At 34.3% G+C, this 17,290-nt stretch overlaps 1 protein-coding gene across 1 annotated transcript in view; it reads right to left on the bottom strand.

Moving 5' to 3' along the window:
* Positions 1 to 17,290, bottom strand: part of MSH3 (mutS homolog 3) — a 187,079-nt gene that overhangs the window by 67,992 nt on the left and 101,797 nt on the right. The window contains exons 14-17 of the mRNA XM_049649725.1: positions 11,380 to 11,567; positions 10,482 to 10,650; positions 4,853 to 4,917; positions 2,379 to 2,495 (exon numbers count right to left, since the gene is read on the bottom strand). Of these exons, the coding sequence (XP_049505682.1) occupies positions 2,379 to 2,495; positions 4,853 to 4,917; positions 10,482 to 10,650; positions 11,380 to 11,567 (539 nt within the window). The remainder of the gene's footprint in view (positions 1 to 2,378; positions 2,496 to 4,852; positions 4,918 to 10,481; positions 10,651 to 11,379; positions 11,568 to 17,290) is intronic.

Raw genomic sequence — 17,290 nt, 5'->3', positions numbered from 1 at the left:
CTTTCTGCACTTAGCAATGCAACATGAATATCATATCCTTTGTGATATTGTATTTAATGTCAGCTTACTCATAGCAATTCTCAAAGTGGTGGTATGATGAAAGTAAAATTCTCCTGGGTTAATTTGGTAGAAGGGCCCAGGCAGAGGGCTGAAACAGTAAGAATGGTATGCAGAAATGGTGGGGTGCTACAAGGGAACAACAGAAGGGACAAATCAAAGAGACATTTCAAAGGCAAAAAAGACAAACAGGATAACAGATAAAGGGACAAAAAGGAAGACAGAATCAAGAATAAAGCCTGGGGCGCCTGGGTGGCGCAGTCGGTTAAGCGTCCGACTTCAGCCAGGTCACGATCTCGCGGTCCGTGAGTTCGAGCCCCGCGTCAGGCTCTGGGCTGATGGCTCGGAGCCTGGAGCCTGTTTCCGATTCTGTGTCTCCCTCTCTCTCTGCCCCTCCCCCGTTCATGCTCTGTCTCTCTCTGTCCCAAAAATAAATAAAAAACGTTGAAAAAAAAAAAATTAAAAAAAAAAAAAAAAAAGAATAAAGCCAAAGTGTTTGCACTGGGAGATCTGAACTTCCTTTAGCCTAGAATATTAGCAATGAGAACATAAACCAGATGTGTAAAATTGTGTATACTGTGAATAGAGTGAATATGTATCAACTCACCAAATTGCAGGATCCTAGAATGTGGTCCCTGAAGCCTGAAAGGAATCTAATTTTCATGTCTCAGTGATACTTCTAAGGGCAAAACAGGAGAACTAGAGACTCAAAGGCCCTGAAAACCCTTAAAATGGAAAACTGAAAGTGAAGTGGAAAAGGAAATGAATACACCACTAAGTTTCTATCCCTGGGTCCACAACTAGGAGTCAAGATAACCTCAGGAGATTCAGGACAAGTAAAGTGGAATGTCTTTCTGATGCTATAATCCAAGACTCCTCTGGGCAAACAAACAGCTACCTTTTAAAAACTGTCACACAGAATCTTTTTTTTTCACTCGCCACACTGGTTACTTAGCTCCTGGAGAACCTCGCTGAATACTTACTGTTTAAGGTTTTAAAGAGAAAGACTACCAGAGAGATTTCTGTTCAGAGTGATGCCCACGTATTTACCATAGGCAGCCTCTACAACCTGATGGTAAAGGGCACAACCTACCACTAGATACCCTGAGTTGAATCTCGGCTCCAACCAATGTAGGCAACTTACTCCTTATTTCTGTATCTCAATTAATTCATTTGTAAATAGGGGGTGATAATATCTCACTCAAAGATATCATCTGAAGAATAATAAAGTGCTTGGATGAGCGGTTCATAGCTGTGGACTCATGAAGGTCAATTGTACATCTCTTTTCCCAACTCCAATCCAGCAGCAGCTTGAAATCAGCCCAGGTAGGAGTGTTTACACTATAGAAATCAACAAGCACCACAAACACTACTATTCTTCCAGAGAGCTGGCTGTTTTTCATTTATTTACCAGCACACCCCAGACTTAACCCTGTCCGTATGAACACACAGCTATGAATAAATCCAGCTATGAAACATTCTTTGAGGCAATGGCAAGGGCTCTTCAAAAGAAAATCTCATAAAAAACAAAAAAATGTGGGAGATTATTCTAGATTCAACTAGAAAAGAAACATAGTAACAAAATGCAACATGTGAAAATTGATTTGAGCTTTCATTTAAAAATCGGGGAGGGGGGCAGAATTAAAGAAACTCAATATTCCTTAAATTAATATCAATTTTTTAGATGTGATAATGGTGTTAAGATTATATAGTATAAAGTCCTTAATTTTAGATGTATGCTTAATTAAGATTTAGGGGGAGGGGTGAAGTGTTATAATGTCTAAAATGTACTTTCAAATGGTTCAGAAAAAAAAGTCTATGAGAGATATAAAAAAATGTGGTGAAATATTAACACTTGATAAATGTAAGTGAAGAGAGTGTCAGCGTTCATTTCAACTTTCCCATGTTTAAAATTCTTTAAAATAAAAAGTTAGGAAATACATAGGATGTAAAATAAGAAAAAAAAATTAAATGGAGATAATAAAAACAGAACAACTAACCCATATTTGTCCAACTCTGAAAATATTAGGCCTTTTTTATAAGTAAATGATGTCCAAAGTGGAATTTCAAAACGTGACTCTACCAACCATCCTTAGCAACTAAATGTAGGTACAGTAACAATAAACTATATTAGGTCTCTCATTACGGACTAAGATGAGCTTACATTTCAATGGGCTAAAAATAAAATGAGACAACACATGTACTCAACTATTTTATGGCAGGTCACAAGGAGTAATCTCTACTTTTCTTTTTGATAGAAAGATTTTCCGGTCTATTTCTTATAGCAAAAAGTCAGAGTATATTTTTCATTGTAAACTCACTCTAGAAAATCAAGCCATTCAGCACTGCAGTCAAGGACTAGCTGCTCCCGGAGCTGATTCAGACGTCTGTAATTTTCTACAATAAAAGGAGAGTGAAAGCGGCTCACAGCTTTTGTGCTAGAAGAGGGGAAGAAACATAAATAGGAAATCAAGGTTACTAAGAAACCACTAATACCTTCACTTCAGAAAATTAAAGTAGTTATTTATTATTCTCTGATGAACCTTGAAAGTAAATAGCTGTAAACAGAGAACATTCTTTAATTATGGTCCTGAATTCTATTGATTCCAAAGATCTCTGTTGTAAATAAAGTACTTGGAGTTCATAGGACTTTGTTCAGGAAGCTCTAAAATGCATTTTAAATTATACCCATATGACAAGTTCAAAGTTTAGAGTTTCCATTTCATAAGCAGAAAGCTTTTTTCTTTAAGTTACACTAAATGAAAATTCTTGCTTATTAAAAAAAAGATCAGAAGCAAGTAAGTCCTGAAAAAGCTGGATACACTGATGACGGTCATAATATTCTTTAAGTTTTATACTTTTCTGTATGACTACAGTATTTCAGTGAAAAAAAAGAAAACTACAAAGAATTACAAAGAATAGCAATGCATTAATTCAGGAGGCAATCAAAGAAGAATGCTTCGCTATCTAACTGTAGATTCACAGCGGCTCCAGAAGGGAAGAAATACCACATGCTCCTCATCTGAGCTTGTGTATAATCTCTGCTTCTTCATCAAGAAACTGCAGAGCACAAGAGGGCCTGCCACATGTCCCCAGTCAAAAAGTCTGGCCCAAGGCTCTAACTCTGCCTGCCACTTACTTGCTATGTGACTTTGGGCAAATATAACTGATCTTCTCTCAACATCACTTTCTTCATCTATAAAATGGGGATAATGACAGTATCTATGTCATAGGTACTATTAACAGGATAAGATAGTGCTTAGCAAGGTGCCAATGTCCCATGACATTAGCACACAATGTTAAGCATTGTTTTGTGGATGTGGTGATTATTACCACTGTTGATGTTATTATTATGTTTGAACCTTGAGAAGAGAAGGTTGGAGTTAAATGACAGGCAGGTGATGACAGACTGCACTCTGTTCTTTGCTTGCTCCCCTACTCCTGTCACAAGTATGTTTAATTTGGCAAGTTATTGGAACAGGGGTGAGACTTTCACATGCAAAACCTGACTGATAATCTAACCTATCCCTGTCAAGGTTCTGATGGCCAAGTAACATATAAAATATAACAATGAGCTTCCCCCAAACTATCTTATTTATTCTTTCAATTTACATCATTGAATGTTCACAAGATGCTGACACTGATTTATGCCTTCCTTATTGCTTCTGAATTGTCATCTAGACTTCTATGCAAACCTATTTATCATAGCTTTCTCTTCCGACAAAATTCATTCAGTGAAACATTTCAGTTTCTTAGATAATTAGATGCACAATTTTAAATAACTTCTCTTCATAAAGCATATTTTGATTCATTAGCTATAGTATAGGACAGAAAACGAAAGAATATTTGCAAGGAGAGAAAACATCCCCTAAAAACAAAATACTCAAATCTCAATTATGGCTTCTAGTAACATGTAAGAAAAACAAGCTAAAGAAACCCACGATTGTACCTTCAGGATTCTTTGATAGTGGCAATAGATACTCATTTTCTTTTTGAATTAAAGTTAAAATTATAATAATCGTTCATACATGTCAAAATTTTCTCCCATCCTTAACATAGTTCCTTCATACAATCACCAGCTACTAGGCTCTCTTCTGCTTACTCAGGCAAATCTAACATTTTCATCTAAAGTTCATGCAAACATATTAATAACAGTAGTAATAAATATTTCACAAAGAATACGATTCACAGGAGTATATACTTCTCTAACACCACTTCTTTAAATGAGTCCCCTCTTGGGAATTAATGCCTAACCAAGGAGAAAAGGCAGTCTCAATGTGGTTTTCTAATTTTGTTTTTGATTAAATTTGTTTTCATCAATTCATGATACAACTTACAAAAAAGAAGATGTAAACAACTATTATAATTATGTGGCATGGAAAGCATCAACAATAAAGAAATGCAGAGAGAGCTCAGTGAAGCAGAAAATGAAATTTCAGGTATGGCATTCATCAGAAAATTCAAGCAACCAAATTAATTTTATAACTGAAGATCCTCCAACATTTTTTCATGTGTTTAAAGTGTACTCTAAGGTGTAAGAATAAAACAATAATAAAACAAGAAAACAAATATATACAAATAAGATACCCTTTGGAAAAAATATTTTAAAATCAATGATAGAAAGAGTTTAAAATAATTATTTCTTTGGTTAAAAGTTCCGTAAGAAAACCAAAGGGGAAGAATCACATTTAATGTCATGAATATGGTTATTATCATTCCAAAAACATACAGGTGTACATGCTCATAATGTGTCATTATAATTCACGTTAAGAAAAAAATGTATTTTTAAACCTACCTTCCAACCTTAACCCAATCAGTTGGTATACAAGATACAGCAGAATTCTTTATTTCAATCATAAACTAAAAGAAATATAAATAAAAATTACATATTTAAATGATTAACCATTATATTTTTAAAGCTTCCTCAAAACTTCTATCAGTTTAGTAAATACTATTGTAAACATTCAAAATAAATCCAATACTGTTAAAAGGGAAGTTCATGTATGTCCAAATATATGTTCATGTATACAACCAAATATTAATAATTAGGGTGGTAATACTTGCAATAAAGTACAACTTGTATTCAACAAAAGTTTGTAATAAGCATATAACTTCACAACTTAATGTTTATAACATTATCATGTGCATACTACAAATGGTGATTTTTCTTTAACGGTCTCTTTCATTTATTAGTACCCACTTACTTAAGAATTCTATTACTCAGTAATACGATTGAATTTCTAAGTACATACAATTTTAAAATATCAATTATGAAGTGCTATACCAGTTTGAGATATGGTCCATCCCTTATTCTGAACAGAAGAGGATTTATTGTCACGGCTGTTACACAAAGAGCCCAATATCTAAAAGTATCCTCATGAAAAAGCACAGATTTCTTCAGCTATCAGAAGATATTTTATCCCAAGGGTGTTTTCTTTAAGTTTTCACTTATATGAACTATATCTTTATTAAGCCAACTGCGTTCTGCAAGCAAGCTTTTCTGAAATCGGCCAGGAAGCAAGTGAAATCAACTTCTACTATCATGCCTTTCATTTTTAGCATTAGTTGTAGCTCATCTCTTCCTCCTGCTTACTCTCCTGTATTATTGCAATGAAATTCAATGTTTTATTTAAGTGAATAAAGACACAAACATTTATTTTGTACAGGAGGGAACCCAGAAGCTCTGTGGCTACCACTAATTTTGAGATGGCAGCAGGAACTTCTTTACGTATACCAGTTTTATAACATTTTAGGTATTCACAATATGCATATTATTAGTAGTGTTGGCCTATCTTTTGAGTTTATTTTTCTGTGCAGTTTTTCATAGAAATTATATTTCATAGAAACAACACAGAAATTATTGGAGTGCCTGGGTGGTTCAGTCAGTTTAGTGTCCGACTCTTGGTTTCAGCTCAGGTCATGCTCTCATGGTTCATGAGTTCAAGCCCCACATCGGGCTCTGTGCTGACAGCATACAGCCTGCTTGGGATTCTCTCTCTCCTTTTCTCTCTCTCTCCCTTGCTCGTGCACACTCTCTCTCTCAAAATAAGTAAATAAACATTAAAAAAAAGATTCTGCTTAAAAAAATAATATAGAAATTATTGGTTAATTTTAGGAATTTTCATTCTGAGAAAAAATTTCGCAACTAATGAGGCCTTCTTATATGGAGACAATACAATTTCAAACCTGCTACACCCAGTTAAACAATTAAGAGTGAAGAGTCTAAAAACTAGCCTTCGGCTACAAAAAGTAACTGAGGAAAAAAACCCACAAAATAAATATCATTGACAAGAAAGATAAAAGCGCTTTAAGATTATGCTAAAAAAAACTGCCTAAGTATTATTTTTAAATGCCCAACAAGAAGGTATATTGATCCTTTTATAAAATAATTCTGGGAAGAGCTATGCCTGCGGTAAACTGCAAAATGCAGGACCACAGTGGCTCACTAATACTTGGGAAGAATACATCTAGAACTGTAATAACTAACACAGAGCTCAACAGGAGTTACTAAGGAAAGGAAGGCGGAAATTTTGAAAATTAGTTAAAACTGTCTCACTGGGCAGCCAGGGAGGCTGGCTTACTTAAGTAATTTGCCGTAACAGGGCAACATGGGGCACCGGATTCATATCTGTGCCTTGCTACTAGTCATGGCCCTTTGAAGCATGCTGGGAATAGTGTGCACCATATGGTTCAATCTGTAAGTATCAAGGGTCTACTCTAAGGACTACAGATCCTCAAAGAAGCCAAATGCAGAGCCAATACTGGATGGAAAACAGGGTGAGAGTTGGAAAAGCCCACATAGACCTTCTGCTTGTTACACCCCTGGGATTACTTCCTCAAGTTGGTGCTGGTCCTATATGTCTTCTTCTCAGCTGGGGTTTCTCCAAAAACAGACTAGCAGGTTTTTGTTCTCTTCTATACTACCTAAGAAATAGGAAAGTTTCTCTCTGTTTCCTTCCACAAATATTCTAAGAATGAGCAGACAGGCCTTTTAAGAATTTTATTGCTACAAAAATGGAAACCAACTAAAATTGGAAATTAACAAATATTTCAGAAAGCTTAGAGTATTCTCACAGCCACTTTCCCTGCTCTACAGTCCCTGTTTCTTAGGTGTTGATGCAAAGTGTGCCATGATTTGTTCTAGCAATTTCTCTCATACTCCTAGGATCCAATTCTTTGTTGCTTAAATGTCAGATACCATTACTCAACTACAGTCTGTCATATCACTGGGCTGGCATCATGGCTAAGTTTGCTTAATTCACTCCAGAAACTGCTCTCTGTTTTCTTCAATACCACACTTAACCCATTCCTTCTATCCCCCTTTTCTTTCTTCTCCTCAAGAATCTTCAAATATTTTTTTTTTATTCAGAAGTAAGATTTAATGGAGAATGCTTTTCATATCTTAAACATACCAAGCAGAATCTGGATATGCTGCATGTTGTGAACTAATGTTTTTTCCTAAAGATTTCTGCCTAATATTTCTTCCCTTTCCCCTAGGAATAATACTTACCAGTACTACTCCAAATCTAAATATCACCCCATATCCATTCCATATTTGATTCAAGATTAAAAGATAATTCTCTAGGGGCACCTGGGTGGCTCAGTCAGTTATCTGACTCTTGATTTTGGTTCAGGTCATGATCTCATGGTTGTGGGATCAAGCCCTGCCTGCTTGGGATTCTCTCTCCCTCTCTCTCTGCCCCTTGCCCACTCGCACATGTGCACACTCTCTGTCTCTGTCTCTGGTCTCTTTCAAATAAATAAATAAACATTAAAAAAAAAGATAATTCTCTGTATATCTAAAATATGAGAAAGACTATCATAGAAGCAGTGAACTAAGTTTCTGCTTTCACTATTTTCTTACAAATACTATCAGAGTCAGAGATAATAATGTGCATAGTCAGTAAGGCTTATAGTATTCTAATAAGTACATAAAAACTGGAAACAAAGGTGAAAAATGAATGTTCTCAAAAGTTAATACTGGCTTGACAATCTACTTATTTTTACCAATAATAACAAAATCCATGTACTACATGGGGCTGCTAAAACAGGTTTTTTAAAAATTGTTACACATGTTATATGTACAGAATAAAATTTTAGAAGAGAAGGGTATAAAAGAAGAGCATATATAAATTAAGGACTTTCCTGCTATCCTCTTTCATTTCTCAGAGGTAATCATATTTGACAGAGTCGGTTCTCTGTACTTTAAGTATTTCTGAATAATTTGTAAGTTTTTAAAACAGAATTTGATAACAATGCTGCAAATCTAGAATTCATTTGGTGTTTGAATAGAATCACTAATTCTCAAAAAATGTTATAAAAGTGATTCTGTACTGATGTACTATTAAAATTCTGTACGTTTTTTTTAAAACCATTAAGAATCCATCCCACAGTTAATAACTAAGAAATTTCTTGCCTCAAACTCATCACCTTAACCTGAAGGTTAAGTAAAGAATAAGGTAATTTGCATCTCCCTAATTATTTGTAATCCAATTACTTCATCTCCATACTGTGCTTTTTCTTAAACTTCATTACCACACTGATATAAAAAACAATAAAACAAAACAAAACACACTAGTCTACTATTGCTTATGAATTCCTGATCAGTTTTCCCCATTTTCACTGTAAAACCGCCAGCTGGATACAGGACTGTCCTCCCAAGACTTAAGCTTTATTTTAGTTTGTGTATTATGAGCTCTAAGATGTCTGGTTTTATAAAATAAAATGTTAATATTTGTGAGTAAAGTGAAATAAGGACATGGTAGAAAGACTGGAGTCAGGCAGGACTGGGCTTCTGACTCGGGTAACTTACCTAACTACTCCAAACCTCAGTTTTCTTTGCTGCAAAATGACAAAAGCCCCTTTTTGTGTTATTATAAGGGTTAAAAAATACATGTACAGCACTTAGCACCATTCTGAACAAGTGCTTGATAAATGGTAACTATATTAGTAGTAGTAGTAGTATATGAAGAACATTTACATAGTGCTTTAGGATTAAAAAGCACTTTTCATGTATTTTAACTCAACTGGTTTTTAAAGTAGTCTCATGACACAGGTGATTCTGCTCTGGTCACAGAGCATGTAAGTGGGGGAAGGGGCACTTACACACACAGCTTTTCCCCACCGTAACACCAGGTCACCACTTTTCTACTACCTATCTTTTATTAATGTTATTAAACAGTTTTGATCATCTCATTTTCAACAATAGCTCAGAATAGTGGTGGTAAGGTCATATGTTACTTTGCAAGTCTTGATTGCATAGTGAAACAAAGTGATGCAATTAAATATTTGGTTATGGGAGGGCAACCAAGGATAAAGACTGTCAAATTATTTTTCTGTTATATGGAGTTCTATGTGGAATATACTGCAAAATGTCTGCCTGAGTCCAAAAGATTTAATTTTAGTCCAAAAGACAGGCTGACTTAATCAATGGTCTATTAAATGGCACAAGATTAATAAACGTTTCAGTAAAGATTATAATTTACTGTAGGATTTCTTATTTCAAATGATCATACAAATCAACAATCTTCTCACTAAATATGTAAAGGAATGCAAATATTTAAAAATTTTATTTGAAATTAAGGTCTTCCCTACTAGAAAAATACCTGTTTTTAAAAATTCTGAATAAAATGTTCATGCTCTGGAAATTATTCACACATTTCCTAATTTGCTATCTTAACAAAGTAGGATTTCTCAAATTCCCTCAGAATCTTTATATTCTATTAAACATAAGATATAGAAGTAGCATGCCCTAAGACTCAGAATAAGACCGAAGGATACGACTACATTTAAAAGGCATACTTCTTCCTGGTTCTCACTCTTTATAAGACCAAACTTTAAACAGTGGTACACATGCCAAAAAAAAAAAAAACCAAAATACATTCTAAACGGCACTTACATAATCTTATGGAAGACTCACTAACTGTAGGTTTTCACTATAGTTTTGTTTCTTTTTTTTTCTTTTTGTTTTTTAGCAGCTATACTAACATCAGAAGGAAACCCTGCCTTTTAATCACTATGATCCAATCAACACAGGTGGTTCTCTTCATATCATTTCATTATCTGCTGGCCAGACATCAAAGACTAACTTCTCTCTCCTGGATTTAGGGTAAATGAATCCTCTAAATTACTATTTACAATAATCATGGTTTTCTATAATACATTTCAAGAAATAACATTAAAACACATGTAACATTACGTTGCATGATTTCACCAGGGACTAAAGTAAATAAACACAAAATACTGTTACTAAAATCATTCTTATCAAAACAAGGCATCACATCTTATTTCCAAGGAACAAAAGAAAAAATATGAAAACTAAACAAAACAAACTTTCATCCTGTCCTCGGATTTTTGTTCACATTTTAAAGTAGCTTTTCTGCTTGAGATAAACTAATGCAAAATAAAATTATGTCTGACATTACCTCCTGTCCTGATACTGTCACATACTGTGCAGAAGGATTTTTTAGTATTTTTCGTATATCTTGCAAATGTATTTGGATCCTGTGAGTAACTTCTTGAATTTCATCCTTCCTCTTTTTTATTAAAGGGAAGTCAGAAAGATCTTTGAATAATTCTGTTTTATCCCCACTTCTAAAAAATGGAAAAAAAAAGCAAACATATATATTGAAGCATACTACTTATACCGATCATCAATTATTTTTCACAGCATGATAAAAGACCAAAGGGTTGGGAGCCAGGAAACGAGGCTCTAATCCCAGTTCTGCCACTAAGTATTTACAGGTAGGTTTCTTAATTTCTTTGAAGATAGACAAAATTATCCTAAAGACATTTTCATTTTGCAAGTTCACGATTTCCATGGTGTGAGAGATAAAATGAAATTTTTTGTTGTTTGCCTATTCAGAAAATAAGCACAAATGAAAATACTGTCTTTTCCCCCCCTTTATACAGAGTTCTTTGTGGGATGAACTGTGAAATGACTACCTCTTAAAGGATAACTTTGCTTCTGTAATTTCTAAATATAAGGCAGACCACTGGATATCTAGCAAATGAGTGTAAGATGCCATCTGCCACCCAATTTTAAATTAATAAATGCTACCAGTTGCTCTGCCTGGACTTTATCTTTTCATCATCCAATACCTGGAGAAGTACTGTATTGTCCTAAATAATGAACTAAGTTTTAGATGGCAGAGGGTTACTTCCAGCTGTAATTGACAGCTTTTAGCATCCAATCACATTTCTAATTTCACAGGCAATTCCTACCATTACTGCTAAGGAAGCTTAGGAATCCATTCACCAAAGGGCAAATACATGAGTTCTTTATTTCCAGCAGTGACAATAATCTACGAATCTACTACTTACTTGGCAGCTTGTTCATTAAGTAGCTTTAAGAAACGTTCCACTGGACTGAGGAGTTCAGGAATTTCTAAAATAAATGTCTGGAGCAAGTCTGACCGAACGTGGGAATTAACAGCAGGTATTAACGCTTGCAATTCTGACTTCAGGTGATACAGGGTTTTGACAATCAAGAAGAACTCTTGTGTAGAACACTGAAAATAGAAATATTTTTTAGCTAAATAATACAAGATATATGAACATGATGTTTAATTAGTGGTCTTTTAATTAATAGTCTTTTTAAAGTTAGAATATAAGAAAATTTTAATTTACTCTATAAACTAGTTAATTGAAATAAAATACTGCTGATACCTTCCAAATGTTAAATCAATAGTTTAAATACTTTATAACATTTTAAAGCTCTCAAGGAAACAATGTGGGTCAGGGATAGTAAAGCCAATATTTGCTCAATATTTTCTCATTTTAAAATATATTGACCATATAGCAAAAATACAGTAAACAATGTCAAAAATATAAAGGACAATCCTGGGGAAATATCTGCAAGACATATGATAAAAGGCAAAGCTATCCCTAGAATAATAAGCTCTTACAAATCGACCTGGAAAAGGAATAATCCAAACAATAATGGCTAAATGAACTAAATATGCAGCTCATAAAAAAAGAATGTCCAATAAGCACTTGATTAACCTCACATATAATTAGAACAAGCAAATTAAAATGACAAGATAGTATTTGTCACTTATCAGAATGCCAAAGATTTAAAAGGCAGATAAGAGATGAGTCACACAGGATATAAAGAAAGACACTTTGATATACCATTAGCAGAGGCATATCCTCTTTGAGGAGGATTGTTTGACTAAATTCCACTTTTAACAATTAAACTAAAACTATAACAAGAAGTGAAAAAGATATGTGGCTCTGAATATTTATAGTAGCACTGTTGGTAATAATATTAAAAAGATGAATAAGAAACAAGTACCTAACAATTGAGATTTTATTAGGAAAAACTCATACAATATAATACTGTTAAACAGTTAAAAAATTAAGACATCTGTACATATTAATGTACACATCAATATGGAACTCCCTAATTTCTACATATTAAACAAACATTGTATATGTTTATACTATATACCACATATGTATTTATACAGTAAAATTTCACTTTTGATTATAGTACATACATTATTCTATATAAATAAAAATATAAACAAAAAAATTTCTGGAGGGTACACTTGTTAACTTACTTTAGTTACCCCTGGGTAGTGTGTATGCAGGGGAAAGTAGAGGAAAAGTTTTTACACTTTATCTTATACTCCTGTACACACTGACAATTTTTTAACGTGAACATGAATAATTTTTACTTTTGGAGCTTCTGATAAAGAGAATAAGATGAACATGTGTATCTCATTTCACTCTATCTTGAAACCACAGTCAAATGTTGTTTAAAAAGACATAAAACCTCAAAAATAACTAGAAGAAAAGACACCAGCAACAACAACTTAGAAGCTATAAAGTAAATGGACAAGTGGTCACTGATTTAGAAGACTCATGATACTAGAATCTTAAGGTAGATGTGAGGTAAGCTAGGACCTAACTTAAGTTACACCAAGAATCCTAAAATTCTGAGGAACTGGTGGCACAAATTATCTTTGGAAGAGGAAGCCGGGGGTGGGTTGAAAATGACGGTTTGAAAATGAATTAAGAAGCAATTATCCCTCAATACTCTGTTTGTCTCCACACCACTGAGCAACGACCATTCTCCTACCCGACAAAAGACTAGTTTTATCCTCTCGAGAAGGGAAAACATAGGATATTTGAGCCATCTTCAAGCACAGGGAAGGATGACAGTACCACCAAAAGCAAGGGATTAAGAAAACAGTTGCAAACTGAATGCTGAGATTCCCAGTTGTCCCCATCTAGCTCCCAGAACACTGTTAGCCATTTAGAAGGCTAGAAGAGACCCTGGAGAATCTCATGAGCCCAAGACGAAAACTCTGAAGATACTAAAGCAGTTCTCCCCATAAATGGATCAGCTAGTATATTGTACAGTTCACCTCATATTTTGCAAACCATATTCAACTACAGAGCACTTCCTATCAGCATTTTAGCCCTCCACTCTTTAAAAATGATCAGACATCAGATAAAAAATTCTAATGTGAAATGAAAAAAAATAAACAATGAATCAACAAATAAATTTTTTAAGACATTCATTTTCTTCTACTTACATAGATATACACAGCATATATAAACAGAAGAAAATGTCTTTAAAAAAAACAACCAATACACTCAGTTAATCAGAGAATAATGCAAACATGGAACAAGAACAGGATACTATTTTTTTTTCTTAAAAGAACATTCCAAGAATGGAATTCAATCAATTCAAATAAAATAGTTGCAAAAAAGAAAGAACCAAAAAATAATTCAGGACAATTTCCCAGAACTTGGTTGCCAGACTGAAGGGCTCAATACAATGGTTGAAAATAGAACTAAATCATGGAAAATCAACATGAAATTTTATAACACTTGGGAAAAAAAGAAAATTTTTAGAAGGGGAGAAAAAAAATCACACCAAGTAATGTATAGCCTAGAATTTTATACCCAGTAAAACTACCAATCAAATGTGAGTAGAAAAAAAGGACATTTCCAGACATCAATATCTCAAAACGTTTACTGTTAACTCGAACAACACAGGTTGGAAACGTATAGGTCTACTTCTACACAAATTCTTTTGGATAAATACTATAGTACTGTAAATGTGTTTTCTCTCTTAAAAGAAATTTTCTTAACATTATGATTTTCTTCACATCTCTAGCTTACCTCAATGTAATAATACAGTATATAATGTACATATACAAAACATACTGTTAATCAAATGTCATTAAAGCTTCAGATCAAAAGTAGGCTATTAGTAGTTAAGTGCTGGGGGGGGGGGTCAAAAGTTACACATGGATTTTCAACTGTACAGGGATTGATGCCCTTAATTCCCTCATTGTTCAGGGGTCAACTGTATTTCCAATACCTTTTCTCCAGGATGCTTCTAGAGAATGTACTCCATCAGAAGAAAGCAATAAACCAAGAGGAAGACATGGAATACAGAAAGACTGAACAGAAGATTCAATTCAAGGGAAATGAACTATAGCTATACAACTAGTATACAGGGCAACTAGTCTAGGGTGAATCAGGTCAGAAAGTTTAAGAAAATGAAATAAAATATGTGATGGAAATAAGTATCTTGAGATGAGAGGATGATTTAGGGTTAATTATAAGTATACATAATAGGTAATATGCATAAAATGAATTAATGCACAGAACATATTTGGAAAGAATTTTAAACTAAAAGGAATGAGGCAAATTATGCAAAAAAATAAGAAGTTAGGCCCAAGTGAATAACAACTGAATCCAAAGTGTATCATAAAGCATCTCTTCCTCAGATAGGCCACTGTATGATGGGAAAGATACACATAGGAAGCTGGATTCTTGTAATGTGGAGCCTAGACGTATTCTGGCCAATACTATTATAGTTAATTATTAAATAGATACATTCTAACAAAAGTGAAGAACTAAAAGTAAACATTTTCAACACAATTTTTGAATAATAATCTCTTGTAACTTTTGTAATTTGAGAGACTAGAAGGGATTGATTTTTCACCCTTAGATATAAAGTGTAAATCAGCAACAGAAGCAAACTGACAACCAAAAGTACTTTGCAATCAAGTTTTAAATGCCCAAGGCAGGTTGTTCTCCAGTTTCTTTTTTATTATTTTTTTAATGTTTATTTTTAAGAAAGAAATACAGACAGAATGCGAGCAGGGGAGGGGCAAAGAGAGAGGGAGACATAGAATACAAGCAGGCTCCAGGCTCTGAGCTGTCAGCACAGGGCCAGACGCAGGGCTCAAACTCACAAACCACAAGATCATGACCTGGGGCCAAAGTCCGATGCTTAACTGACTGAGCCACCCAGGCGCCCCAGTTCTCCAGGTTCTTAAATAAAACACCTCAGTAGAACTGCCAGAAAGCTGAGGATAAGAGTGAAGTAGTTGCTCCTGGAGTCACTCATGTTCAATCCCATTTCCAGCAGCAAATTTCCCTGTGGAAGAGCTTTAGAACACATCATAAGTGTGGAAACAGGTCATCATGAGACTGTAAGAACTCCAGCCTAAGTTCCATACTGAAAGGTGGCTGTAGGCTTATACCAGTCTGGCCAAGAAACCATTCTCGCCTACAAAATTCTGGAAACACTCTCCTCTAACATTTACTAAGTGCTATAATCCTTTAAATGTATTCACCAACCTTAGCAGTCATGTATCATTTTCTTACAAAACAGGTCTTAAGCACAGTTAATATGGGTTTCTAAGACTAGCACCATTATCTAAGATTTGGATTTGAAATTTTACTATCAAAAGAAATGTTTGTTTCAGGGCCGGCCCACTTGGTATCCCCTAATATCAATATGAAAACACCTATTTGTGACTATTCCATGGCACTTTCCACACAGCCATATGGCCTAGGCTCACCACTTCCACAACATCCAAACAGTGTTCCTAACCATTTTATGAATTTTACATAATTGGCACAGTCTGTACCCAGGATATCACTCACCATTTGGTGCATACAGCAGAAGTTTATTTAGAGTAATCTAATGATAAAGAACAGACATGTGTTTGATGGTGTGTTCCAAGAGCCAGCTAACTAATCTATAAAAAATTGGTTTCAAGCATTTAGGCTTACTAAAGTTGGTCTGTTACCAAGTCATTTCTAATTCTCACTTTTCAAATCAATCTTTGGGCACGCTCTTGTGCAAACATTAAAACAGCAACAACGAACAACCTCTGAGTGAGTCATAAGTTCCTTCACTAAAGTCTAGTTTGAAACTCTAAAACAAAAGTCATTCTTCGTTACTTTTAAAATGAATTTGATTCGATACCATATAATTTTATGTGAAATTTTTTAAAAAGGCAAATCCATAGATACAAAAAATAGATCTGTGGTTGCCAGAGGTGGGGCATGGAAGGTAGGTTGATGAAATGAGTGAAGATGATCAAAAGGTACAAACTTCCAATTATAAAATAAATTAAGTCCTGGAGATGTAATGTACAACACGGTAACTATAGTTAATAATACTGTATCGTATGTTTGAAGGTGGCCAAGAGAGTATATCTTAAAAGTTCTCATCATAAGAAGAAGACAACTTTGTAACTACAAGTGGTGATGGATGTTAGTTAGAATTATTGTGGTGATCACTTCTCAATATATACACATATCAAGCCATTTATAATGTGATAAACCTGAAAGTAATACAATGCTATGTTAATTAAATCTCAATTTAAAAACAGAATTAGACTCTGACTTTTATCAGAGTTTTTTAAACTTTTGTAAATACACAAACCTCATGAAATGCAAACATCAAAGTTTAAAGAGAGGAAGCAAAGAATAGAAATCACAGTAGCATGGAAAGATGCTTCCGTCTTGATGCCATGGATTCTTTGACTCAGCTCATATATATATATATATATATATATATATATAATGATATAATATATTAATATATTAATATATATATATATATATATTTTAAGTCTATCTATGTACTGGGGGGGGGGGCAGACAGAGGGAGAGAATCCCAAGCAGTCTCCCCACTGTCAGTGCAGAGCCTGATGCATGTGGGACTCAAACTTGAGATCATGAGCTTAGCCAAAATCAAGAATCAGACACTCAATAGACGGAGACACCCAGGCGCCCCTTGACTCAGCTCTTTTAATTAGCAATTAACAATTTTCTCAGCTTTGTCCCTATTTTTTCTCGAGAAAAACAAAAATCTTTAACCACTGTCAGTGAATCCTTTCAAGCAGTGAAGGCAAGGTGCTTGGAGATCTGTTGCTTGACGAAGGGTAGTAATATGCTCTAATTGTCAGGC

The sequence above is a fragment of the Panthera uncia genome (assembly GCF_023721935.1).
Source record: "Panthera uncia isolate 11264 chromosome A1 unlocalized genomic scaffold, Puncia_PCG_1.0 HiC_scaffold_17, whole genome shotgun sequence".
Lineage (NCBI taxonomy): Eukaryota > Metazoa > Chordata > Mammalia > Carnivora > Felidae > Panthera > Panthera uncia.
The sequence above is the reverse complement of the archived record's forward strand: the minus strand, read 5'-3'. Positions and strand labels throughout refer to the sequence as shown.